At 36.7% G+C, this 27,401-nt stretch overlaps 1 protein-coding gene across 1 annotated transcript in view; it reads right to left on the bottom strand.

The window, feature by feature from the left end:
- Positions 1 to 351: 351 nt before the first annotated feature.
- Positions 352 to 27,401, bottom strand: part of LOC121408621 (ecdysone-induced protein 78C-like) — a 30,800-nt gene continuing 3,750 nt past the window's right edge. Inside the window, exons 2-6 of the mRNA XM_041600152.1 lie at positions 7,552 to 8,039; positions 5,111 to 5,199; positions 4,792 to 4,930; positions 3,257 to 4,219; positions 352 to 1,459 (exon numbers count right to left, since the gene is read on the bottom strand). Coding sequence (XP_041456086.1) covers positions 1,221 to 1,459; positions 3,257 to 4,219; positions 4,792 to 4,930; positions 5,111 to 5,199; positions 7,552 to 7,849 — 1,728 coding nt within the window. The 5' untranslated portion in view covers positions 7,850 to 8,039 and the 3' untranslated portion in view covers positions 352 to 1,220. The remainder of the gene's footprint in view (positions 1,460 to 3,256; positions 4,220 to 4,791; positions 4,931 to 5,110; positions 5,200 to 7,551; positions 8,040 to 27,401) is intronic.

Below are 27,401 nucleotides of genomic sequence, written 5' to 3'. Positions count from 1 at the left end.
AGGTCCATATATTTTCTAAGTTATGATGACATTTCAAAAACTTAACCACAGGTTAAGATTTCGATGTTGATTCCTCCAACATGGTCTAAGTTCATTGACCCTAAATGACCTTTGACCTTGGTCATGTGACATGAAACTCTAATAGAATGTGCAGTAATACTTGATTAACCTTATGGCCAAGTTTCATGAACTAGGTCCATATACTTTCTAAGTTATGATGTCATTTCAAAAACTTAACCTCAGGTTAAGATTTGATGTTGACGCCGCCGCCGCCGCCGCCGTCGCCGCCGCCGTCGGAAAAGCGGCGCCTATAGTCTCACTTTGCTTCGCAGGTGAGACGAAAAAAAAAAAGTAAAAACCCTAAGAATAAGAGTGCATACCTGATGCTGAAAGCACTTCAGCAAAACCGACTCCAGACCGAACACGTCTTTTACTTATTTCCTATTCCTCAAATCTGTTGTGAAACAGCCCGATATCATCCGGGATGCATTCATTGTATTCTTTGTACGAAGTCCTCTACTAAGCAGTGATCAGTGATTAAACATACATACATTATATCCCATCATTATACCAACTAAATAAATATATCTTATTAAAAAACAACAACAACCAAACGTACAACTAAATTTGGATTCCTTTCAGTGATTGGTTTCCACTGCATGGAGACATAAAAAATACATGAAGTCCGGGCCACCAATTTCCAGCTTGGTCAGGCTAACTCAACAAAGGTTTTCGGTCCTTAATTCACATCATATCCTACTTGTATGAGTTGATCCGTTCCGCATCTGGAGGAAACTCGAAAGCGGTTCGATTTCCCATGTACTTTCGTGAAACACGAGACCCGACGCTCCACGTGTTGGGCAACGCTAGAAAATTGAGTTACAATGGAGGAACTTGCATAAGAACAACTTGGTCATGGCCAATTCCTGCCCATATCATTTCAATGCGTGCGATCAACATAATCATAGAAAGCGTTGTGTGATATTTGCTTTATAATTTGTGAATCTTCGTGTTAGAAGGCAATGAATGGTAATGAAAAAAAAACAACAACACCTAAATCCGAAGTGTATTTGATTACACCCCAAAGTTCTCCTCAATTGTAACTCTTATGTTTTATTGGGATTTGTCATCGGTAGGGCATCATACACTCTACTACTTGAACACATCCTTGATGATCTCCTCAAAGGTTCTCGCGGTCATTCGGGGAGTTATAGAAGAACCTACTCGAAGACCTCCTGATGAAGATCGCTGAACATCCCCGGCATCTTCATCTTGAAGTTGGAGACAAGGTTGCGATGGGAAACATTCATTTCGCGGAGCATTGGCAACACGATGAAGAGCTGCATGAACGTGTCATCGGGGTCGACTCGTAACGAAGATCGGATCTCTCTACGAAGGGCTTGAGCAACCCGGTTCTGAAGAACCGAGATCGTGTCGCGATGTTCGATATCCTCTCCGTCTGTGGAAGAAACGAGAAAAAAAATAATTTATGTTTGAAAGTGGAACGCCTCTGGCAGTCTCATCTGCATTACGCGATTCGATATAGCAGCAGTGCTGACTTTGGAAACAGCTATTGAATATTTATTCACAAAAGAAAACATTCATGATAATAAAATAACATATAAATGTCAATTGACCCAAAATGACATTTGACCATGATCATGATTGTGATCTTAGATGTGTGCAAAACAATCATTTATACTTGAATACCCTTCTGTAATAGACATAATCAAAGCAATTAAATCAATGAAATGGAGATGGGCTGGCCACCTTGCAAGATCACATGATAATAGGTGGACCAAACGCATCACAGAATGGAGACCATGGCTAGGATCACGAAATCGGGGTAGACAGAAATTGAGATGGAGTGACGAGCTCACAAAATTCATTGGTATAAATTGGATTGCGTCAGCACAAGACAAGCACCTTTGGCACCGACTTGAGGAGGCCTTCGCCCTGCAGTGGGCTGAGCATGGCTGATATGATGATGATGATGACCCTTCTGTCTATGTTTCATGAACTAGATCCATAAACCTTCTAAGTCATGATGCCAATTCAACGAATACTCCCAACACGACCAAAGTTCATTGACCCTAAATGACCTTTGATCTTGGTCATGTGACCTGAGAGCTGAAACAGAATTTTCAGTGATACTTCATCACTCTAATGTCAAAGTTTTATGAACTAGCTCCATAAAAATTTAAAGTTATGATGGAAATCCAACAAATGCCCCCTACCTGACCAAGTTCATTGACCCTAAATGAACTTTGACCTTGGTCATGTGACCTGAATCTCGGGCAGGATGTTCAGAATTACTTCATTACCCTTATGTAAGTTATGTGTAAGTTTCATGAACTAGGTCCATATACCTCCTAAGTTATGACATTTCAAAAACTTAACATTAGGTTAAGATGTCGATATTGACTCCCCAACATGGTCTAAGTTCATTGACCCTAAATGACCTTTGGCCTTTTTTGTTCATGTGAAACCCAGGAAGGATGTAAGTAATACTTGATTACTTTTATGTCCAAGTTTAATGAACTATGTCCATATAGTCTAAGTTATGTCATTTCTAAAACTTCTTATGTTAAAATTTGATGTTGACGCCGCCGCCGCGGTCGGAAAAGCGGCGCCTGCAGTCTCGCTCTGCTATGCAGGCGAGACAAAAACAGAATATGGATTCTTTCAGCCGGATATATACCCAACATTTCATCTCCATGATACAACCAAAATACGTTATCTTCATGAAAAAAACTGCTTAAATATTCAAATACAAAAATGATGTAATACTTGTAGTATTCCCTCTGATACATTTTGAAAATGTTGAGCTGTTTTGTATATATCTGCAAATGTGTAAATGACAGTGAGACGAAATAGTTTTATAAAAAAGTAGCTTTAATGAAAGAAAGTATAATCGAAAGATCAGAGCATGGGAAAGCAATAAGGTGATTTTCTTAATTTCTTGTTCCCACACAACTAGGCTTCAATCACGTTACATCGAGATTAAAAGTTGAAAAGAAAATCGAGGAGGCGACGTAACGTCCGAAACAGGGTTATGAAAGCATATTTGCAGAACATTATCTCATCATACAGATAAATCAAACTCAGAACCTCCCAATGGAAATAGATGTGGGTAGAGCCGAGTTAACATGAATTCATATAACCATGTAAAAGATGGGATACGATGCTACTTGCTGTATAAGACAAAAAAAGTGCACCGCCAACAATAAAAGCGAAGAAATCAACAAACCCTCACCTGGCGCGAGCATGACCATGGCACAAAGCAAACTGGTTTCCCGGGATGACAAACCAAGACTTTGTATCCTGTCGTTGAGTCTGAAGAGGGGTACAATTGTGCCACTGAAAGGGATCATCTTCAGTAACTCCATGGGAATGATGAGATGTGGATCCCCCATGACCACAAACAGCTCATTCCGTTCCACCAGATGCGAAGAGTGGACCAATACCATCTCGAACATGTTGTTCTTGATAAGCGACGTTCGGTCATGGATGGGAAGCTCGGCAAAACCAGGAATTCGTTTGCAGAAGGAAACAACTCTCCTGATGATGTCTGTCATGCAGCCGAGCATTGATTCCATCAGTGACGGCGTGGGTACTTTCACCACCATGTGGCAGCCCTGACGGATGGAGTCCATGTCTATGGCTGGGGGCACCTTCTGCTTGGGGTTGTGGGCGCACTCAAAGATGAAACTCTCTAGTCGTATGCGATGGATATCAGCAGCAAACTTTTCCAGCTGAGAGTCCTCAACGACATTGAACCAGGCGCTGGTCGGAGATGGAAGCGGAACTGACGACACATCCGGCCACTGGAGCGACTGGTGTGACAATGGTGATTTTATGGGCATGGATTGGATATCGTCATCAGCATGCTTGTGCTTCCTAGAGAGTGGCTCACAGTCTTCCTGAGTAGATGAGGCATCCGTTGGCATAAAGACACTTCCAGTAGGGCTATTCAGCTCTATGCTGTGCCGTGAAGACTTAGAGCTTGCTTCCCTGAGAGGGGAGAACTCTCCATAGCCAGACAGGGTAGGGGAGGAGAGCTGCTTGGGTGTGTTTGGATGGGAAGAGCCATCGTTTGGACTGCAGATCGGGCTGTCGAGACCAGAGTCTGATGATGTTGATATTGGAGCCGATTTGTTGGGCACGTGCTTCGCGATCTGAGCCTTGAGCTGCTTGGAACGGCGGCCAAGTTTGGAAGCTGATGAAATAATCATAATCAGAATATTTAATCTATCATGACTAATGGAAATGGCACATTTTATTAGGAAACGTAACACCTTTACCAAGTTTCAAATTGTCATTTAAGAAGTTGAAGAAAAAAATAAAACAAAACAAGTGGAACGCCTCTGACAGTCTCGCCTTTACTACGATTGAATATAGCAGAGGTGCTGACTTTTTAAATAACCAAATGAATAATTTTTCACAAAACCCGATTAATTTGACAATGAAATACTCAGTTCATTGACCTCAATGATATTTAACCTTGATCAAGGGATCTGAAACTCATGCAAGATGATCAGTGATTCTTGGTAACCCTATATTCATGTTTCATGGAAAATATCCATACATTCTTTTTAAGTTTTGATATTTCAAATATCAACCTTGGTTAAGATTTCGATATATTATATTTGTAGAATACATCTACCAAGAATCTTGTACATTAGAGTCAGTCAGAAATTAACTTTAAACCTTGCTGGCATGGTAACGTAAGCCTTCATGGTAAAAAATGATAATAACCTACCTAAGCCTTCATGGTAAAAAATGACCTACCTGTTTTTGACATGCCTACGGCAACACACTTCTTCCATCTGCAGTACATACATCGATTCCGAGTTTCCTTATTAATCACACACTGTTTGGTTGGGCAATTGTAGCTTATGTGGTTAGAGCTGGCCCTGGCGAAGAAGCTCTGGGAGAAAAACAAAACATGAGGGAGAACGTTGAAATGCTTGACATTCCGTGCATTTCATTATTGGTCTATTAAATGTATCATGGACAGGAAGAACGTCAGACAATATATTAAGGTTTTAACAATAATCCGAATGATATTTTAATTATCACATGAAACAATATTTCAAATAATACCTACCTTGCATCCTTCGCAAGACAATATACCGTAATGAAAAGTATTTGATTTCTCTCCGCACACCCAGCATTTATCATCGCTCCTCTTTTCACCTAAAAAGGAGAAAAAAAAATAATTCAGTATGCAATCATGAATAAAACATTTATTATTCATGTGAAAACAAAGATGATAAATGCAGGCCCCCAAAGGTACAAAATCGAATCGGCTGATGTGCATTTTTCATTACAACAGATCGCAGTGGTGCAAATTCAAATGATCTTGAATAGTCTTAATAAGGATGAATTTGTATCTTTTTGATGCCGCTGTGAATGACGGACCTGCGGAATGGTCTATTTATTCCTGTTACAAATATAGATATGGCGCTCAAGACAGACAATACCTAGATTTTTTTTGCGAATCTATAAAGTTCATTAAGTCCACAAAGCCCATGGTGCTATATGGTATGTGGATCCATGTGGAATCCAGGATTTCAGAATTTCCCTTTGACAATCTCCTCAAATCGGGTTCCATTCTATCCCCCCACAATAATTTAGGAAACAAAAGAAACGATTTTTTTAAGAGAGAGAGAGAGAGAAGGGGGGGGTAGTGGCTCATAACTTATGGGACCCCCGAATACAGTTGTTTTAAACGAAAATCAATGTACTATGTTGCAATTTTGCAAATCATGGTTAACTGATGAGTATAAAAACAAAAACCGATCAAAGCCTATATATTATGTAATTGAATTTTGCTAAGCCGTGATTCACATTATTTGGCGACCTTAAGATTTCTTGTAATGTAAACAAAAACACGGTCATATCAGCCGAGAAGATAAAGGAAATAGATATTCATGGTGCAATTACACGGTGCAGACACTGCCACATCCATCTTTGTTCTGTCTTTTTATAGACTTTGTTTTTACAAGAAATTTCATCAGTTAAAATGACCAATAAACCTTGCATCGCTATCATTTAACCATTTACATCACCCAAATCAAACCTATACACAATACCCTTCGATTTCTAGAGATTTGCTGTCAAGGCCTGATGGGGGGGGGGGAGACGATCCTCTCCCAAAATCTGCTATGCAAATTCGAGGGGGACAGTTCAACCCCCTCCCCCCTGAATGATCGTCGACATAGCTTAATGTACCATTAGGGAAGACCAGACGGACGACCGTCCCAAAACGTACATTCTTGAAATCGCTTACTTAGTACTTTTCTCGGGAATTTTCAATGTTTATTAGCAAGACGAAAGTCGCCCTTGGTTGTCCCGAGTTGGAACAGTTTTGAGCAAAATAATATCAAAGGGAGAAAAGAAGAGTCCATTGACCGTTCACACCTTTAAGTAACTGTTGGCCAATTACTAGAGATCTGAGAAAGGATTGACCAATCAACAGTGTTGAGAAAGGTCTCACAAAGCATAAGAGCTTTGATTAAGGATTTGTCAATCATTAGAGCTTTGATGACAGATCGGCCAGTCATTTTGGGTGTTGAGAAGTCATTGTCCAACCATTAGAGCTTTGATAAAGGATTGATCAATCATTAGATCTTTGAGAAAGGATTGATCAAGATCAGGGCTTGGATAAAGGATTGGCCATTTATAAAAGGATGGCCAACCATAAGAACTCGATGAACTATTAACCAAACATTAGATCTTTGAGAAAGGATTAAGCATAATCATCGTAAATCAGAGCTTTGATAAATGATTCACCAAGCATTAGGCGTTGGTAAAGGATTGACAAATCATTCGAGCTTTTATAAAGGATTTACCGATTATAAGAATTTTTGACCAATCAGGAACAGCTCATACTGACATGACTCCGTAGGTTATGCCACAATCAGTGACACGTCACATTTGTTCCTGCGATATTTTGCCCCGGTCTTATTTATCTCAGAGGGCATGGGGTTAGAGTTAGGGTTGTAATAGAGTTTTTAGTTAACAAAAATGTAACGAAAAAGGTAAGGGTTTATTTAGTGTTGGAGGATGGATTTCATGTTTGGATGAACGTGCGGAGCAATTGTCACCGGAGCAAATGTCTGATGGAACCCACAGTCAGACCGGTAAACCGACTCCAATCTCCAAATAGAATAGAAGTTATTTTCTTTTTCCCCCAATGACAAAACGTCCTCGATTTGGAATCGTTTTCTTCCGTAAGACTGGGGCATTAGTGAACGGTTACACTTCGTAATTCGGAAGGTTCGTAATTCCGAAACACGTAAATTGCCTTTGCCTCGATGTTCGTTAATCCGAAAACGAAAAAGGGTTCGTTAATCCGAAAATTTGTGGCGTAAATCCGAAGGTTCGTTTGTCCGAAAACGAAATGAACAACGAACGTCATTTCGTTTTCGGATAAACGAACCTTATTTCGCTTTCGGATTAACGAACCTTCGGAATATCCGAACCTTCGGAAGAACGAAGCTTCGGAATTACGAATGTATACGTTAGTGAACTACATCATTATACCTTTTAACTGCACCGTACCAGACGAGGAGAGAGCATCGCTGCTATCATTGGATGACTGCCAGCATGGACTGTCCGGAACACGTGATATAACAGTAGGATGAGCATCGAGGGCTGTCGGCGGCGATTCGCTCTCCATGACTTCCATCTTCACGTCGGACGAGAACGTGTGGGGAGCCGACATCGTCTGCAAATTGCTCGCACCCCCTGTAGGGGATCCGAGGCTTGAGGACACTCTCAGAGGTTCCATGGATGCGATTGTGGAAAACGCCTTAGACGTGACAGCAGGAGTGACGTCCATTTAGAATGATGGTTGATTTGTTTTTCTTGCTCACGTCAGCTTGATGGTGATGGTTCAGAGAAATCTACATCTTGCTCCATAAGCTCAAGTCTCATGTTCTTTACGAGATAATTTCCTGCGGCCTCCTTTTCAAAGATTTACTTCAAGCGCTACGCGTGTCCCATGGAAGCAGAATGTGAAATCAGGAGACCTACACATAACAAGAAGATTATGGAGAATAAATACGAACAAGTTATTAGGAACCAGTAAAAAGTGAAAATGTAAGCAATGTGTCTAACCTACTATGAAAAATGAGTTTTGTACCACAGGAGAGAGGGGTTCAAACGTATGACTTAAAGGTCAAGTCCACCTCAGAAAAATGTTGATTTGAATCAATAGAGAAAAATCAGACAAGCACAATGCTGAAAATTTCATCAAAATCGGATGTAAAATAAGAAAGTTATGACATTTCAAAGTTTCGCTTATTTTTAACAAAATTGTTATATGAACGAGCAAGTTACATCCAAATGAGAGAGTCGATGATGTCACTCACTCACTATTTCTTTTGTTTTTTATTGTTTGAATTATACAATATTTCATTTTTTACGACTTTGACGATTAGGACCTCCTTGCCTGAAGCACAAAATGTTAAAATAATGGAATTCCATGTGTTCAGTGAGGAATGAAACTTCATTTCACATGACAATGACGAGAAAATAAAAATATTTCATATTTCATATAATAAATTACAAAAGAAATAGTGAGTGAGTGATGTCATCAACTCTCTCATTTGGATGTAACTGGCTCGTTCATATAACTATTTTGTTGAAAATAAGCGAAACTTTAAAATGCCATAACTTTCTTATTTTACATCCGATTTTGATGAAATTTTCAGTGTTATGCTTGTTGATTTTTTTTCTTTTTATTCAAATCAAGTTTTTGTTGGGGTGGACTTGTCCTTTAAATAACACAGCGGTTCACTCCCTAATTTGGGTTTTAGAGTAATAATGTGTGAAATTGCATGGAAGGATTCTGTTCAGAACTAAAAAAAAACGTATGCGATGGCAGCAACATGAATGCTAACAACTCCCCAGTTCGGCCTACATTACGAGCTGTTGAGTATTTGGCCAGATTATTTCTGGATTGGAACCATCACTTTGCAACAATTTATATAATAACAAGTGTCCACACCGCATTATGTACAAAATAACCTTAATACACACGGTACCTCGAGCAGGCATTATTATGAGACAATCTATCAATATTTTCTTATCGTTTTTCTGCTTTCGTTTGGTCTTTTACATTCCGGCCTTCCAGTAATAACCCAGAAGTTTATTAGCTTTCACACTGGAATCAGTAATGAAAGAAAGGCAAATATGAAAAATGTGATCAATTACATTGTGTGAATGGTTAAGGAGACATAGAATTATGACCTATGAATTATATTTTCACATGAAATGGCTAATTTGTTTTTCCAATTTGCCTATATGTATATATAATTAATATACCCTAATAGAATCCCCCGCCATTACCCCCCACCTCTTCGCGGTCCGTTGTCCGTTTTTTTTTTCAAGTGGGGATCCCTGCATCCACCTACTTGATAATAATATACGCCACCGACCCACTCTTCATACGTAACCCAAACTTTTAAGCGTATTTTCAATTTTTGTAAACCCCCAAAATGCATTTCATTTTTCTCATTCAATTAATTCATTACTAGATTATGAATGCATGGGCCCTACAGGGCCCTGTGAGCAATTTCTAATTTCTTGACTGGGGGGGGGGGGTGCTGAGATAAATTTGACAAGTAAAAAAAAAGGGGGGTGGTCACCAAAATATCTGGTTATTTCAGTCCCGAAAACAATTTGACAAGCAAAAAAAATTTCACTACAAAATGAAAGTTATTCTACCATTCTGCCTTACATCTCTCCATTTCTTAACACCTGCACTCTAAAAACATATTGGGTAAAAACAATGCTCCATGAGGGTAATTATTGTGTCCAACCAACATTGGGCATTACTTTTGGGCATTTTTATTTACCCAGTGTGATGAAAATTTTGCCCATTCTAAAGTAATTGCTGCTTAATTTTTTAAGCTTACTGGACAATATGCTTCCCGCATTGGGTAAAATACTGCCCCAAATTGGTTGGGTACATAATTACGAAGTTAATAATTACCCTCGTGCTGGTTAAAATTTTACCCAATATATTTTTTTTACAGTGTACCAGAATTCCTGGGGTTGCTGCCTATAGAGAATAATACACGTAGCACCTCCGCTTCCCATGGCCACGTTGACCTAAAATATTTATGATGTGAATGATATAAACTGAAAATCAATTTTGCATGAAGATGTGTTTCGATCGGCTGCGTATTTTAGTCTTATTTATATAATTATCCTTTCTTTAGCACGAAATGTGCTGAAACTATCACAATTTAATATTTAAAAGTATCGTCTTTAATAATTTAATAAATAAAAATGACTAAATAATTATGTAAGGTAGGTGCCAAAATGACTATTTTAAATATAAAAAACAATACCGAGAGAAGGCGCTATATAAAAGCCAAATTCCAATGGCTAAAAATGCCAGATTTTGAATTTCAAAGGCAGAAAACATATTCCATGACTACTACACTTTTGTAATATTGGAATGTTCGATGATAGTTAAGTATAATCCACCTTACCCTTTAGCGAAAATGCAAAGGGGCTTTAAAGCGTTATTTTAATTGCATGAGAATTACACAAAACGATATATCGAATGGACCCATTAAACAAAGTAGATTCGAAAGAAGGTAGAAGGCTACCACCTACCGCCAAAATGCATTATTGCTGGGGAAAAGATGATTTATTAGAGTTCAACCTTAATCCTTTGTCTACTGAGAATCAATTTTGCATGAAGATGTGTTTCGATCGGCTGCGCGATCGACATAAAATATCTACGTATTCATTTATACAATAATTATTATCCTTTCTCAAGCACGAAATGTGCTGAAGCTATCATAATATAATATTTAAAAGTATCGTCTTTAATAATTTAATAAATAACAATTACTAAATATGTAAGGTAGGTGCCCAAAAGACTATTTTAAATATAAAAAAAAAACAATACCGAGAGAAGGCGCTTTTTAAAACCAATTTCAAATTCCAAAATACAGAGTCGGCAAGATCGTTCTTAAGAGAGTTAGACGCTCTTGAAATTTAGTCATCATATAGTTTTTATAGGAATTTACACAATTAATGAAATACAAATAAATGATCCCTAATGTAAAGCGACGGAAAGAGTGAAAGAAAGTAGATTGGCAATTAAAAATTTAAAGAGGATTTAACACAACAGAATCAGTAAACGATGTCTATTAATGATATGGGTGATGCGTGTTTAAAATAATCATTCGAATGGATTACTGTATATATCCTTGTGTGATTAGTTTGTGTTATTTTTTTCATAACTTGGCGTTATTTATAGCTAAAATAATTATGATTTATATCACCTTGGTCATTTCTATTACAAACGCTATCATGACATAAATGTGATACACCTGTATTTGATTTCAAGTTGGGTCATTCAAAACTATATGCATGCAAGTTTAAATTCATATTTTCACTCTACGATCACTGAGTAATGTAAAGAATGTTTGTTAATGTACAAACTCCTTTATCTTGATGATCATGGTGTCAGCAGAAATGATATGATTCTCTAGAACTATAGAGTGAAAATATATAAGAAAAATATTGCAATTTTCGTCGAAAATCAGATGCAAAATAACTATTGAAAGAGATTGCAACACTGTTTAAAAGTTTCTTCCACACTCAAAAAAGAAGCACTGACAGGGCTGGCAGGCATAGTGACTAAACTTTGGAGTGCTGAGATTTTAGTTCAAATTTAAAAGTAGAATAATGATTTAAACTAGACGTGCTCCGAAGTAATGTCACTACACACGCTCTGTATAAGTTTTAGATGAGCACTTCCTTTTCATGGATGACATTTCATCATCTATAAACTAGAAAAAAATGACCTCCAATGCGGCATTCAAAAGTTCAGATAATGAAAAGAATTGTTATGACCCCCATCCGGAAAGTCCATCCTAAATAATATTATATACCAGCAACTTAACGAAACCGACTTCAAACCGACCAATGGTATGTCATTGGTAATAGCGGAACATTGGTTGGTCTGTCTGGGTCCCATAACACAAGGGTTTGCGATTAATCGTACGCTTGATTATCATGATTGATTGTACATTGTAGTCAATGCAATCAATCTTTAAAAACAAGTTCCAGGATGATTGCTTATCTTTGTGTTCCGGGGCTCCTGGAGTCTGGTTCACTGAACTATTTGTGTAATGTTCAGTGTCTTGTTTCGCCGATATCACACTGTTGCATGAGCTGGTACACTCTTAATTCTTTAGGGCTTTATACAGTGTCCATGATATTACATGTACATAATAAAATGGAAATTCATTGTGATATCACAGGAACGCCTAATACAACAGATCTTTATAAATTGTTCTTGTTTCTCATCTTCTCGTAAATACCAACGGCGATTGTTTGCTACGTTTTCGTCTTATAATTCTTAATTAGTACACTCCTTTCTATATTTTTTTTTGCTTTTCTCTCTATTTTTAAAAGTATTTTGCTTTTTCTTTTGCCTTCCTTCTTCGACTGGACAGTTTACACAAGGGATTTTTCTATATGCAAATTGGCACTTGCTAGACCCACGATGAGGGTATATTTTTGCAGACTAAACACAATAGATGACCACGTGTCAGAACTTAATTTCTATCGGTCAAATATCTGACCACAGAGGTACTGACCCTTTGCTTAGTTATATAATCATAATAATATCACACCTGGCGAATACATACAGGCCATGCTCACTGGTGTGTGTGTGTGTTCTGCGTGTGTGGGTGTATGTATGCGGTGGTGGGGGGGGGGGCGAAGAAGCGTAGGACACGCTCCGGAGAAGCGGTGGGAGTCCCAAAAAAGATCTAAATTTCTCGAACTGTATTTTAATTACTAATGACAAAAAGGATCTTTTGCACACGAATTCATCCTGTTTCTTCACTGCATGCCTCGCTGAGTTGCTCTTCAAGTATGTGGAATAAAATTATATACATGGCGGCGAGAATACAATGCGTGTCTGTGTGTGCGGGTGAGCGCGTGTGTGACATACAAATAAAGGGAAATCCAATCCAAATGAAAGTTGTTTCCATCGAGAAAAAAATAATGATAATAGTAAATAATAATAATAACAATAATAATGATAATAATAATAATAATATAATGATAATGATAATAATGAGGATGATAATTATAATACACATGTAATAATAATAGTAATAATAATGATAACTAGATTTTAATTCGTCATGAGGACGAATTAGGTGGTCTGTCATGATTTTTCATTCAGTGTCGGCTGATGTATGAAATGATTTTTTTTTAGCTATGATTGATAATCTTGATCATAGACATTATAGGAATAAATTTTTACCATTGCTAAATGTGATTATTAATGTGGTGATGACAACCGTCATGATTACAATGATAATGCAATACGGTAAATACGACATGAAGTTTGGAGCACGTAAAATTCCTTAAAAACTCCTCAAAAATTTGATACGATTTACCAAAATTGGCTTTCCAAAATTGCGCTATGAAAGGAGCCTTCTATTTCAGAGCAGCTAATTTTTAATCTACAGTTTCATGTTTTGTATGCAAAATCTTTTTAAAAATTCTTTATTCTGTCAACAATTTTTCTTTTAAGCTTTCAAAGAAGAATTTTCACATTGTTCAAAACTTCTGGTAAATTTGAATTATTTTTAATGAGAAATTTCACAATGCTACAATTTAACATCATTCACTTCAAAACTCATTAGTGATGTATCTGATGAAAGAATTAAGTAGATTTTTTTTTTTGGGGGGGGAAATGTTTGCAAAATCTCTGAAATTCCTAAACATTTCACATTATTTTTTCCGTCAAGCATTTTCAATATCCATTTATTAATTGTGTATGACTTTAGCATTAACTTGAAAATTCTTACTTGATGACTTTACAAAAAAAAGTCAGGTGAAAGATTCAAATACAGGCAATTTTCCCGCAAAATTTCAGAAAATGTGTATTTAAGTAAATTGCATAATTTTTAATTTCACAGAAGGTAACTGAAAATTTGTTATATGTTATATTTAGTGAAAAGCGAATAAAAAAAATCAGAAAATTTCCACAAAATGTCCGGAATGAAATTTTTCAACACAATAGCGTTTCAATATTGTAGCGTTTACTAAGAAAATACATAAACGATGTTTTACAATGTTAAAATTACCTCTTAAAAAGTTCCGGAAAAACTACGAAAAATATCCTACGTGAAAAACCGCAAAACCAGTTGGCTTGAAATTTATAGGAAGACCGTAAAATTGATTAATAAAATATTGTCTTTAAAAAATTCTCAAAAAATAGGCCCAGAAAAAATTAGGAAAAACTTGAACAGGTCACAACACATTGATGCTGTGGTCAAAAGTGAAAATTATTCACACGTTATTTGTAGATAATTTTTTCGACTACATCATATCAAAATTTGAGAGAAAACTGACCACTAATAACGAAGATAAGGTCAAATATGCATAAATACGTTGACGTATGTTGCGAAAATGTGCAATTTTTATTTTTACGTAATTTTGTGATTTATGCAATTTCCAGATGAGATATTGACTATATCGACGAGTGAGAAAAAATTGGGGGTCAACGGACTCCCTGAAGAGCTACAGTGAATTTTATATTGGCATATTTTTGCCCACTTATGACTTATTTTGCGAGTTTGCACGCGCGTGCAATGCAAATTTGAATGGACGCGCATTCCGGTATTATTGGTCGTAAGAGGCTTAATGAGGTATCAAATTAATCAGAAGATCATGGACGATGGACAGACACAAAATAAATGACGACTCGAAGAGGCATAGCGATGGTAGGAGCAAGAACGCGCACGCATACCTGTGCGCGCGCAAATTCTTGACATGCTCAAAATGGCCTGAAACGTACCCAAACTTGACCACGGTTGATTTGGAAAATTTTTAAAATTTGACGCGCGCGTACGTGCGGGTCGTGACCTATGCATGACCTCTGTTGACATGTCCTGATGACTTGTCACCTGAACTTGATATGATGCAAATATGGATGATTTTTTATGATTAGTTGCGATGATATGATCAATCATTTAATTTTACAAAATGGCGCCTAGATGACGTCATCATGATTTGATAACCTTGAAAAGTTTCGTTTCGCATGTTCATAATGATTGCCATACATGACATGAAAATCAAGAAAATTGACACGCCCGATATTGAGATAAAGTGGTTACTAGCTTTGGCAATAAAAATAAAGAAAATTCTGACGAATATAATAGGTGATCTGTCATATTCATGACAGACCACCTAATTATTATAATAGCTGGATTGATCAAGCGCTTTTTACCAGAGATACAAAGCGCTGCTATTTACCCCGGCTTTAACTGTGCTGCCATATTGCATGTGAGCGCTGAAGCATTCAAGGACTTTCTTCATACCATATATAATTCACCTCACCTGGGTCGAGTACAGCACAATATGGGTAAATTTCTTGCTGAAGGTAAACACACCATGGCTGGAAATCGTACCGTACCCACGTCCCTCCGATTAAAAGACGAGAGTCTTAACCACTACGCCTCCCATATGAATATTTAAAGAGTTTTAATGACCTAAATCACTCAAATCAAAGGCCTATAATTTTTGAAGTCCACATGCAAGTCTTTGCTAAAATTATGGGAAGTCGAAAATGCTATTACACGATTCTTATGTCAGTTGTGCTCTTTCTTTATGCTTTATTGAAGAAAACTATTTCAGCTATATTCCGAAGACAATTATGAATGATTTTGTCATTTTGATATCAAAATGATGAGCTGATGAATCGAGCCTGTTCTGTTATGTGGACTTGTATCGCCCCCAGGTATCGCCACTATCACAGTTGGCTTTCCATAGTGAAACCCTAACTTTTACCAGAGATATAATTAAAGCGAGCCAAAGAGTTCGAATTGGCCATAAAGGTGATGGTGTCGTTGTTATGTAGGAATAGAACTACCCCTCGATTTGCTCTATACAGATACACACAGTTTTGAAATATCGTCCTTCAATTATTATTTAAATAACATAGCCTAATTGTATTTTTCTTTTATGAGGATTTGTATTAATACAATGTCTTTGTTATACCTTCATCATCGCCATCGAGGAAAAGTTGTCTGAATAAAACTTTCATAATTATTTTCTTCTAATTAGCCCCCCCCCCTCACACAATCATAATTACCCAGGTTACATTTCCCTTTAAATGGACAAAGCGATTTTCCCTTCCTCCCGAAAGCATAATCACAGGACGACTGAATATTCATCAAAGACTGCGTCTAGGCGAGCGTTTATACTTCAAGGAGTTCAAGGCTAACATTTTGAGTGCTAGTCATCTTGGAGTCGGTGCCCAAGCCAAAAGGGAAGTTATCTTTATGGCGATGTTCTTTGTAATTATAGGGCCTTTACGGGGTGTGCCGTTTACCTGTGAGCAAGAGGTCAGCGATTTTAATGCACGGCAGGCAGACAGGTCAACATTTTGGTTGGATTCCTCCACTATGGATATCAATGATACAACCTGTGCCCTGTACTTCCAAAGAGTTACATGTACGATTGATCCAATCAACTACAACTATGGATAGCCAGCAACGTCGACATCTAACATGCAAATTTGTTCAATACATTTTCTAGATATTGTGTAGATGTACATGTATATCCCGGGGGGCCACTTCCATTCACGAGTGGATACCATGCGCGACCACGGGGTCTCGAAAAGCACCCTAAACACGTAATTTCCATATTCTGAAAATGCACCCCTTAACAAGTATTGGCGTGTGAAACCCTACCCTTAACAAGTATTGGAAACAAAACGATACTCTTGGCAAATATTCCCTGAAATGAACCCCTAAACAAGTACAGGAATGCTTTATTGTTACGGGTCCTTCGGTCGTCGGCTTTACCTTATTTGGTTTAGTACGACCCCACCTTCTACGTGTACACCTCGCGCAAATCGGACTCTAAACACGAAGTTTGGGGGCAAAAAGGACATCCTTCATAAAACATTTTATTTTTGTTTTATCATCTCCGCAAATTCGACCCTAAACACGTAATTTTCCTAGCGAAATAGATACCCTTTTTTCATTATTTTTGTGTTTTTGACACCCTTATCACGTTACGTACGTAACGTGCCCTATCGTGAAAAAGACATCCTTTTTACGTGTTTTTTGGTCGCGCATGGTATCCACTCGCCAATGTAAGTGGCCCCCCCCCCCCCCCCGGGATGTATATTCATATTTTCATCGTTTTTTTTATTTGAAAATCCAGTGTGCCTTTCTTCGCTTACAATTCATACAGACAAAACAAAGGACATTGTGCTAATTATCTGGAGATTAAAATTATCAAAAACTGACAATTTTCAGCAACACTTTATTTTGAATTTACATTGGAATTTTCAATTGTTCATTTGCATTTCCTCCGACTCTGTTAAAAATTGCAGTAACAGATTTTTCATTTTCGTCATCGATCATAGTTTATTGCTAAAGTTGTTCTGATTTTTCATTGTCAATATTTGAAATTGAGTACCAGCTCTAGCCGTTGTTGACTCGGACTTTACAAGTGAATTAATATTATATCGAAATAGGATCCACGAAGAAATCAATACAGCGTACCTATCGGAGCCCTTTTTCATGGATGATGATTTTATACACGTATTTCTTACATATTGAAGACGAGTTTCGCTTATACCCATGGAAACTTCCGTGACGTAAGACAATTTGACCGTTTCTGCGAATGATTCAGTTGATTTACTGTTGAAAAGGTGTCGTCACAGATAATTCACCTCAAGAAATTATTAAGGAAAAAAATGGCAAGCCAGATCTGAGATACATAAACACGCAAATGAGGCAGAAATAACCAGAACAAGAACAATTTAAAAAATGACTCCATGAACACACATATATTAACAAAAGCAATTATAGACTGATCAACAAACAAGCATACAGGAAAAAATGACACAGAAAATAAGCGGCGGGCATATGAAGGCAATGTGTGGAGGGGAGAAAGGTCTCCTCAAATCCCCCTTTTTAAGAGCCCATCCCGAGACACATTCTACAGTACAAGTTCAAATGCACTGACCAACGTCGATCAATGCGAGAGTGACCGGGTGAATGGACGGACGGGTCAAATTGAATTATGAAAACAAATGATTGCGAACACCGATACGAGAGTAACAAAGAGAGAGAGAGAGTGAGAGAGAGGGGGAAAGAGAGAGAGAGTTGAGGTCAACTCGCGCTCTGCACTTTCATATCCAGGTACTCGACCTGCCAGACAAACAAATAAGCAATGACCTCAACTCGAGTATATATAGTCTGGGTAGAATACACATGAACAGCAATGATACCAGCGTATACAACAACTGCAAGTGAAACGCTCCTATTTTTATACTTGAGTAAACCTGGAATGGGTAGGAACGCAGTATCAGCTCATCGTTTCACGAAACTTCTGATAAGTTGTTGTTTTAACCGACAAGTGTCCTTCGACAGTTACCGACAGCCAATCATACTAACAGTTAGTCACCTGTGCTTCTCAACCAATCAAAATCAAAGAAAGTTATCACATCTGACAACTTGTCAGAGACGGAACACGGCAAAAACTGTGACGTTAACCGGTGTACATAGAGGACCACACCAATCATTTTACACCGGTGTTAAATTGGTGGTGTTAGTTTTACACCTATAGGTGTTATTACAACACCTATGGTTGTTATACATTTACACTCTTTGGTGTTATGTTCAATCTCTAGGGTGTTATTTTAACACCGCATACATTCGTAATTCCGAAGGTTCGTTAGTCCGAAAACGAAATGAGGTTCGTAATTCCAAAGGTTCGTTAGTCCGAAAACTAAATGATTAACGAACCTTATTTCGTTTTCGGACTTACGAACCTTCGGAACAAGGAACCTTATTTCGTTTTCGGATTAACGAACCTTCGGAACAACGAACCTTATTTCCCTTTTCAGATTAACGAACCTTCGGAACATCGAACCCTTTTACGTTTTCGGATTAACGAAGATCGAGGTATAGGCAATTTACGTGTTTAGGAATTACGAACCTTCGGAATTACGAAGTGTAACCATTTTAACACCTCAGGGTGTAGTCCTGAATTGGTATCAGTTTTAACACCACAGTTTTTACAGTGAAATCATGGACCTCTAGAGATGGACATTCAAATTTCAACAAAATCCTGTCGTTGGTCGAATGAGACCCGCCGCCTAATGATTATGTGCAGCTTGATATACATGTACAGGTGTTCTGACAATAGCAACTGCCAAATGCTATGCCTTTCAATCAACATGCTTCAGATTAGGAGCAGCAAAATTGAGAAGCAGACGGTTTTGTGATATAAATTACATGTTATTATTCGATACGCAAACTTCCGCATACATGTAATGACCTCATTTACACTGAAAGATAAACAAGCTATGTGCTATGTATCTCTGGAATATTAAATGTAGGTGGAAACTTGAAAACAAAGGGATTATAACCAATAACCAATCAATCACAATATTGTCTCTGTTTGTAACTGCAACATAATACATCAGTACATCAATAAAATATTTGTGAAACTCCCTCTATTTTGTTTTGAGCTTTGAGGAAAGTATTAGTCTAGTAGCTTTCCTATCACAAGGGGCTAAACTGGACATCTCTGCTTGCGACCCTGATGCTGCAAAAGAATAATACAATCGAATGATTAAACTGTTTGAGACAGGTGTCGACCATGACTAATCATAATACTAATAAACAGAAGTACCAGGGTTACTGGAGACTAATCTCACTTTGTTCCAGTTTGGTCTCATCCCTGCTGCATTAATGAAGGTCAAATTAAATACGACGAATAAATACATAAAATTATATTACTAAATCAAAATACATGTGATAGTGATCTTAATATCAATTGTTATTCATTTTCTTATAATCATAATAATAATGATGATGATAATAATAATAGTAATAATAATAATAATAATAATAATATCAATAATAATAATGATTATAATGATAATAATGATAAAAACAATACTATTAATAATAGGTATTATTTTTCTTTATCATCATCATTATTATTATTGTTATCTTCATTACCTTCGTCAGTCTCATAATCATCACCGTCCATCATCACCATAAAGAAAGAAAATGGTAGGGTCTGTACGATGTGGTTATTACTCCATGATGTGAGGAGGCAGTAAAGGGAAGGTATAAGAAATATTATAACGAGAAATCTTGAATTTTTATTTCATTACCTTACAAGGAGCTAGAGACCAAGTAGCGAACGTCCTTATTCATCTTGACCCATGTCTATTACGTAATAGCTCGTAACAATATTGATATCATCGCGTTGATTTTCTTTCTCGAAATGGAATAAATGAGCTCGAAGTGGAACGTCAGATTATGATCACTACGGGATGTGATTTGTGAAGACGAATTCTATGATAATCCAGATTTCTCAATCATAACAATCTAAATATTAACAATGTTCGCATTCCATGCCATTCTGATTTATGGTTTTTACTTCTGAAGTAAAAACAGAGACAGTAACAAGTAAAAATTATCATTTCTCCCCAAAAGCACAATCATTTCACCCCCCCGATAGGCTATGTAGAGGGACTGGCCGCTCATACATACAACTGCAAGTACCTTGGAAATCTACAGAAGGAGAAAATCTACACAGATCATGACAAGCTCTGGGGAGCGTTTAAAGGTCAAGTCCACCTCAGAAAAAAAATAATTTAAATCAATACAGAAAAATCAGACAAGCACTGAAAATTTCATCAAAATCGGATGTAAAATAAAGTTATGGCATTTCAAATTTTCGCTTATTTTCAACAAAATAGTGATATGAACGAGCCAGTTACATCCAAATGAGAGAGTCAATGATGTCACTCACTCACTCTCTGTGTTTTATTGTTTGAATTATACAATATTTCAATTTTTACGAATTTGACGATTAGGACCTTGCCTGAAGCACAAAATGTTAAAATAATGGAATTCCATTTGTTCAGGGAGGGATGGAACTTCATTTCACGTGACAATGACGAAAAAATAAAAATATTTCATATTTCATATAATAAAATACAAAAGAAATAGTGAGTGATGTCATCAGTTCCTCATTTGCATACCGACCGATATGTGCATATTTTTTTGTGAAATGAAGCGAAACTTTAATATGCCATAACTGTCTTATTTTACATCCGATTTTGATGAAATTTTCGTTATTATGCTTGCTGATTTTTTTTCTTTTTATTCAAAATCCAGTTTTTGTTGGGGTGGACTTGTCCTTTAATATCCCTTTCATATTGCGCTTTTCACCGGCGAAGTTCGCCAGCGAGGGGGAAAGTGTCCAGTATGAAAGGTACACAGGAGAACTTCACCGGTGAAGTTCGCCGGTGAACTTCTCCACCTCTAGAGGTGGAGAAGTTCGCCAGTGAAACTTTTCACCGGCGAAGTTCGCCGGTGAAAAGGCCAGTATGAAAGCAAACCGGTGAACTTCTCCTCGTTTAATGACGTCAGAGGTCAATTTTTTTCTCTCCCAAAGTCCCCTGTACCATGGACCTATTACGCCTGTACCGAGATTCCGCGCGCGATAAGTTGCAAGCTCAGCTGAATGCTATGGCCAAGTAGATACCCTCGAACATAATTTTTTTTACTAACAATATTTATTTAAAAGCACTTTTTACATGTATAAAATGCGCTAAAATATAAAAACAAGGTGATATTGTTTGTTTTTCTCGTAATACTTCCAAAATATGTTGTAATTAATTTTTTTGATACCTTTTGTAAAAGGTAAGAAGTAATGTTTACAATTTACTTTCGTTTTGTTTTGCAAACGCCCGTTGACTTTCGCCGGGGAAGCCTGTCAGTGCGAAAAGGTACATTTTTTTCTTCGCCGGTGAAGTGAGGAATGCCAGGCGGAGAACTTCGCCGGCGAAGTTCACCGGTGAAAAATGAAGAGGGCAGTATGAAAGGGGTATTTTTTTTCTGTTTCAGTGTATGGTAACTCCCGTAGGAACTCCTTGGTAGAACCATGGTAGAACAGCCCTTTGCTGGTAAACGCCAAGTATAACCAATTACCATGGAAACATTTTACATGTACGTCTAATCAGTCGTAGTGGCTGACGTAAATAGACGACAGATACTACTTGTGGGCCTTTTTTTTAATTGGAGGCAATGGCAGAGTGCATGGGATTCGATCTCACAACCTTGCGATTATGAGTCCAATGCCTTAACCACTGGACTAGAAGAGCCATGAAAAAAAGGACCTGACACAGCCTGATTTATCCGATAGTTTAATTGCTTCTCATAGACAAACGAAATCAAGGAAAGTTGTCAGATCAGTCAACTCGTCGGACGAAATGTTAAGAAATGCGCCCAAGTACATAATGCGCCAGGTAATTTCGATCGGGGGGGGGGGGGGGGGCGCAGGTGCAAGAAGATCTACATACTTTACATGTAAAAAAGATATGACAGTCTATGGTCTGGACACCCAGACATTGATTCTGACTAAGGTTGTGTCCGATGGACATTTTTGGTTTTATTTTGATCGCTCGTTACAACTCCATTATTGAAAGTATTCTATTAAAATTTGTTGTATGTTGGCTAATTCATTGTGTTCCCAATAATAAATTGGCTACATAATACTCCACACCCTCAAACATTAAAGGACAAGTCCACCCCAACAAAAACTTGACTTGAATAAAAAGAGAAAAATTCAAGAAGCATAACACTGAAAATTTCATCAAAATCGGATGTAAAATAAGAAAGTTACGGCATTTTAAAGTTTCGCTTATTTTCAACAAAATATTATATGAACGAGCCAGTTACATCCAAATGAGAGAGTTGATGACATCACTCACTCACTATTTCTTTTGTATTTTATTATATGAAATATTTTCATTTTCTCGCCATTGTCATGTGAAATGAAGTTTCATTCCTCCCTGAACACGTGGAATTCCATTATTTTAACATTTTGTGCTTCAGGCAATAAGGTCCTATCATCAAATTCGTAAAAATTGAAATATTGTGTAATTCAAACAATAAAAAACAAAAGAAATAGTGAGTGAGTGACGTCATCGACTCTCTCATTTGGATGTAACTGGCTCGTTCATATAACTATTTTGTTGAAAATAAGCGAAACTTTGAAATGTCATAACTTTCTTATTTTACATCCGATTTTGATGAAATTTTCAGCATTGTGCTTGGCTGATTTTTCTCTATAGATTTAAATCAACATTTTTCTGAGGTGGACTTGACCTTTAAAGGTATTGTTTAACTTCGTGAGCAGCTGATTTAAAAAATTCTCAAACCAAGATGAAACATGTGTACATGTACAAGTGCACAACCATTATTGAGAATGAAAAGCTAAAACTAAAAGGCAAACCCCGATTTTGTAAATAGGCGTCTTATAGACACCTAAATAGTACACATAAGTGTATGGGATGAAATTAAGATGGTGTTTCCGGTCACTTTATATTTCAATTTTTGAAGCACTAAATAATTATTTTCGAATGCAATTTTTTCTGGGCTTCATTTTTGGAACATATATCACAGACACAGGTGACAAGTGTGACCTTCTAGCTCAGATTTTTTAAAAGTCAAACCAATGTTAACCAATCACTTTGAGCACACATGCCACTTGAATTATTGTTTAAACTAACGAGGCCGCATTTCGCAAGAATAATAATTATTTCACAGTCAGTCTGTACTATAAACGACAACAAAACTTTGACCAGCTCATTCTCATGACGACCCATGCGTAATAGAAATATACAGTCCATCTATAATAGGGCTAAAATTGAAATCATAGCACGCTCATTATAGAGCAATATCATTTTTATTGTATGAATATGAAATTGGTAATAAGTTATTATCTACAACTGCATAGAATTCCAAACTTCAATTAAAAATTGCAGGCACGGCACGCCCAACAAGAAAACACAAACATGCTTGATTAGCTTAAAGGCAGTTGTAGGGTCACTACAAGTATAGTTTTAATGATAATTACTACTTAAAGGGGAAGTTCACCCTGACAAAAAAATTATTATAAAAATAGCAGAAAAAATAATAAAAAATATTGCCGAAGGTTTGAGAAAAATTCATCACATAACTAAAAATTTATTAGAATTTCAATTATTTGATTTGTGACGTCATATGCGAGCAGTGTTCCTAAAAAAATGGTAAAATGGTAAAAATTCAATGAAATGTCATTTTCTCAGAAAATTGAAAATGGTTTTCACTGGAACTTTTGTATATCAATAGACAAATCATTTCACACCCGATCATGAAAAGAAAACAAAATTAAGTCATTAGGAACCATACAAAATTTGAAATTCATACATTTTATATTACATAACACATGGGGCAGCTGCTCGTTTATGACGTCACAAATCCAAAATTTTGAACTCTAATAACTTTCTTACTCTTTAACGGATTTTCCTCAAACTTTCACCAATATTTTTGACTATTTTTTTCTGCTATTTTTACAACAAAGTTTTCTTCAAGGTGAACTTCCCCTTTAATATCAGCTTCCATCTTCGTCATAGCTTTCGTAAAGGCAATCGAAATACATGTAGCTACATAGAGATTCGCAGGCATCACAACAAGATGGTGGTTCTTTGAAAAAAAAAAATCATAGGCCTATATACTACAAGCACGCCCCATTAGCTTATTCACGTACATGTATATTATTAGAATTATACAATTTAAAATTTGATGTTACAGAGACTATCCATCGAATAGGTTACAAAATGTGATTTCCACATCCACTTTTTCCAGGTGAATTCAAACTTTTTTTTCACATAGAAATAAAGAGAAAATTGAAATATATTCATAATTCATATCAAATAATGCAAACAATAGCAAATGGATGACGTCATTGTCTCCCTTATTTGACCGAATATGATGTGCATACCATTGATTTCCGAAATCAAGTGCAAATTTCAAAATATCCACTTTTCTATTTCTAATTTCTATTCAAATCAACTTAATAAGACTGGACTTGTAAGGCCGATAGGCGATTACGCAACAGGCACAACAATAGGTTCATAGAATTATTATTCTTACATAACCCCCTTATGTCATAATTTTTCCTTCATCGCACAATATTATCAAGAGCCTATCCAAAGATGAAGGCTATATTGACTGTGTGTTATACATTGTATCTAGCTAGTGAACATACATGTTGAGCTACATGTAATTATTAAAGGACCACCCCCAACAAAGGGTTGATTTGAAAAAAGGAGAAAAATCCAACAAGCAAAACACTGAAAATTTCATCAAAATCGGATGTAAAATAAGAAAGTTATGCCATTTTAAAGTTTCGCTTATTTTCACAAACCAGTCATATGCACATCCTGGTCGGTATGCAAATTGGCAGACTGATGACATCACCCACTCACTATTTCTTTTGTATTTTATTACATGAAATAAGAAATATTCTAATTTTCTCCTTCTTGTCAAGTGAAACAAAGTTTTATTTCTCCCTAAACATGTGGAATTACCATTATTTTAACAGTTTGTGGTTAAGTTAGGTTGGTCCTTATTGTCAAATCTGTAAAAATTGAATTATTCTATTAAAAGAAATAGTGAGTGATACGATTGACATCATCAACTCTCTCATTTGCATATCGCTGAGTTGTGCATTGAACTGTTTGGTGAAAAATATTAAGCGGAACTTTAATAAAAAATGTCATAACTTTCTTATTTCACATCCGATTTCGATGAAATTTGCAGCGTTATGTTTGTTTGATTTTTCTCTATCGATCCAAAGCAACGTGTTACTTGGGTGGACTTGACCTTTAATAATAGGCCTACAGAATATATATAAGCCTGTACTTTCCTTTTGGCAGAGAATAGCTTAGTAATAGTAGAGAATTGGCGATTTATCATTCAAGTGGGCCTATATTGTACAAAATGCTGCATTATTGGAAATGAACCTGGTTGGGTGTTTCCAGGGGCGTAGATAGCGGGGGGATGGGGGGATGCATCCCCCCAGAATTTTAGGTGGGGGGGGGGGGGTGGTGTGTACAATCATCCCCCCCAGGTTTCTGTGGGGGAAGAAGCAAAACTATACAGTAATAAAGCAATGAATGCTAGTTAAAATCAATCAATAATAATAGCAGTAATAATCATAACGTACAGCAATGACAAACATGATCAAAATTGGACTTTTATTCAGAGTCAATCATCTTATATGCATTTACAACTTGCAAGTTTTAAGTAATAACAACTGTCTTGCGTCGTCATATACATTTAAGGATCGTTACTCAGAGTTTCACCAAGTACATTTCCTTATAATAATTATGTATTTGCAAAGGAGATAAGTTCAAAATATTTCATTACAGATTTAAGAAAGTGTCGCTTAATCACTCCCTTTCAGAGCAATTGCTTTCATAACACATTAACACTGTTCAAACGAATTAATAAGAAATTACCTATACACATACACTGACCCTTTTCCCTGCTGGCCATGTCCTCAACCCCTACTTTGCAAAGGAAAGGTGAAAATTTTCAGTCTCTAAGGAGCGAATTAGTAAATGAATGATTTTGGAATGAAAGTGCAAATTTTGGATGGCCTCAGTGATATCCGAGGTTTTTTTCACTCAATATTCACTCTTTCATATATTCACTCCTTAAAGAGTGAACTATTTCACTAATTTTTTTTCAGAGTACTTTGCGCTTTTCAAAGAAGGTAGAATCATCCAATATATAGACGAAGGCAGATTGAACCAATCCATGGATAAGATTAATTTATGGTCTAAGATCACAGAACAAGCCTAACTCGACCCTCAGCGTGTTCATTGTCGGACCTTTGACAAAAAACATAATCATCTCGCGCATTTACGCGATAAAAATTATCTATACAGTTTACTTCCGACAACCCGGTGAGGTTTATTTCATTTCCATACTTAATTCAATCAAGCCTTTGTAATCATGGTAATTTTAAACAGAGTGTGCTTATCAATTTAGTGTCCGCATATCTGCACGTGGATAAGAAATATAATGTTGAGCTTTTTTTATTTTACCCCTATTACTATAATTGTAATTGATATTTTTTTAGTTATTTGGCTGTTTATTTGTTTATTCCTTTAGTTGTTGATTCATTCGTTTGATCATTAACAATATCGCTACTTTTAAAAGAGTATACTACTATACTAGTAAAATAAGGAATACTAGTTATTCTAGATCATGTTTAGCAGGACTGTCATGACCAAGATGATAACTAGACATCCGACAAATGACATTTCTCTTATGATCATCTTTACTCATTGTCATTAATCAAACAAAAGATTACTGCCATGAAAAATGTGCAAGGAAGTTTGTTTATTACTGGATGCCCTGTTTATTGCTGAAAGCAAAGTGATTAAAAGACACACGAGATAATCCATGAGGCAGATCGTGTTATTTTGTTATCTTTAACTCGTCTGCTTTGGCCCATCATCA

This window comes from Lytechinus variegatus, chromosome 2, assembly GCF_018143015.1.
Source record: "Lytechinus variegatus isolate NC3 chromosome 2, Lvar_3.0, whole genome shotgun sequence".
Lineage (NCBI taxonomy): Eukaryota > Metazoa > Echinodermata > Echinoidea > Temnopleuroida > Toxopneustidae > Lytechinus > Lytechinus variegatus.
This window is presented reverse-complemented; position numbering and strand designations above follow the sequence as displayed.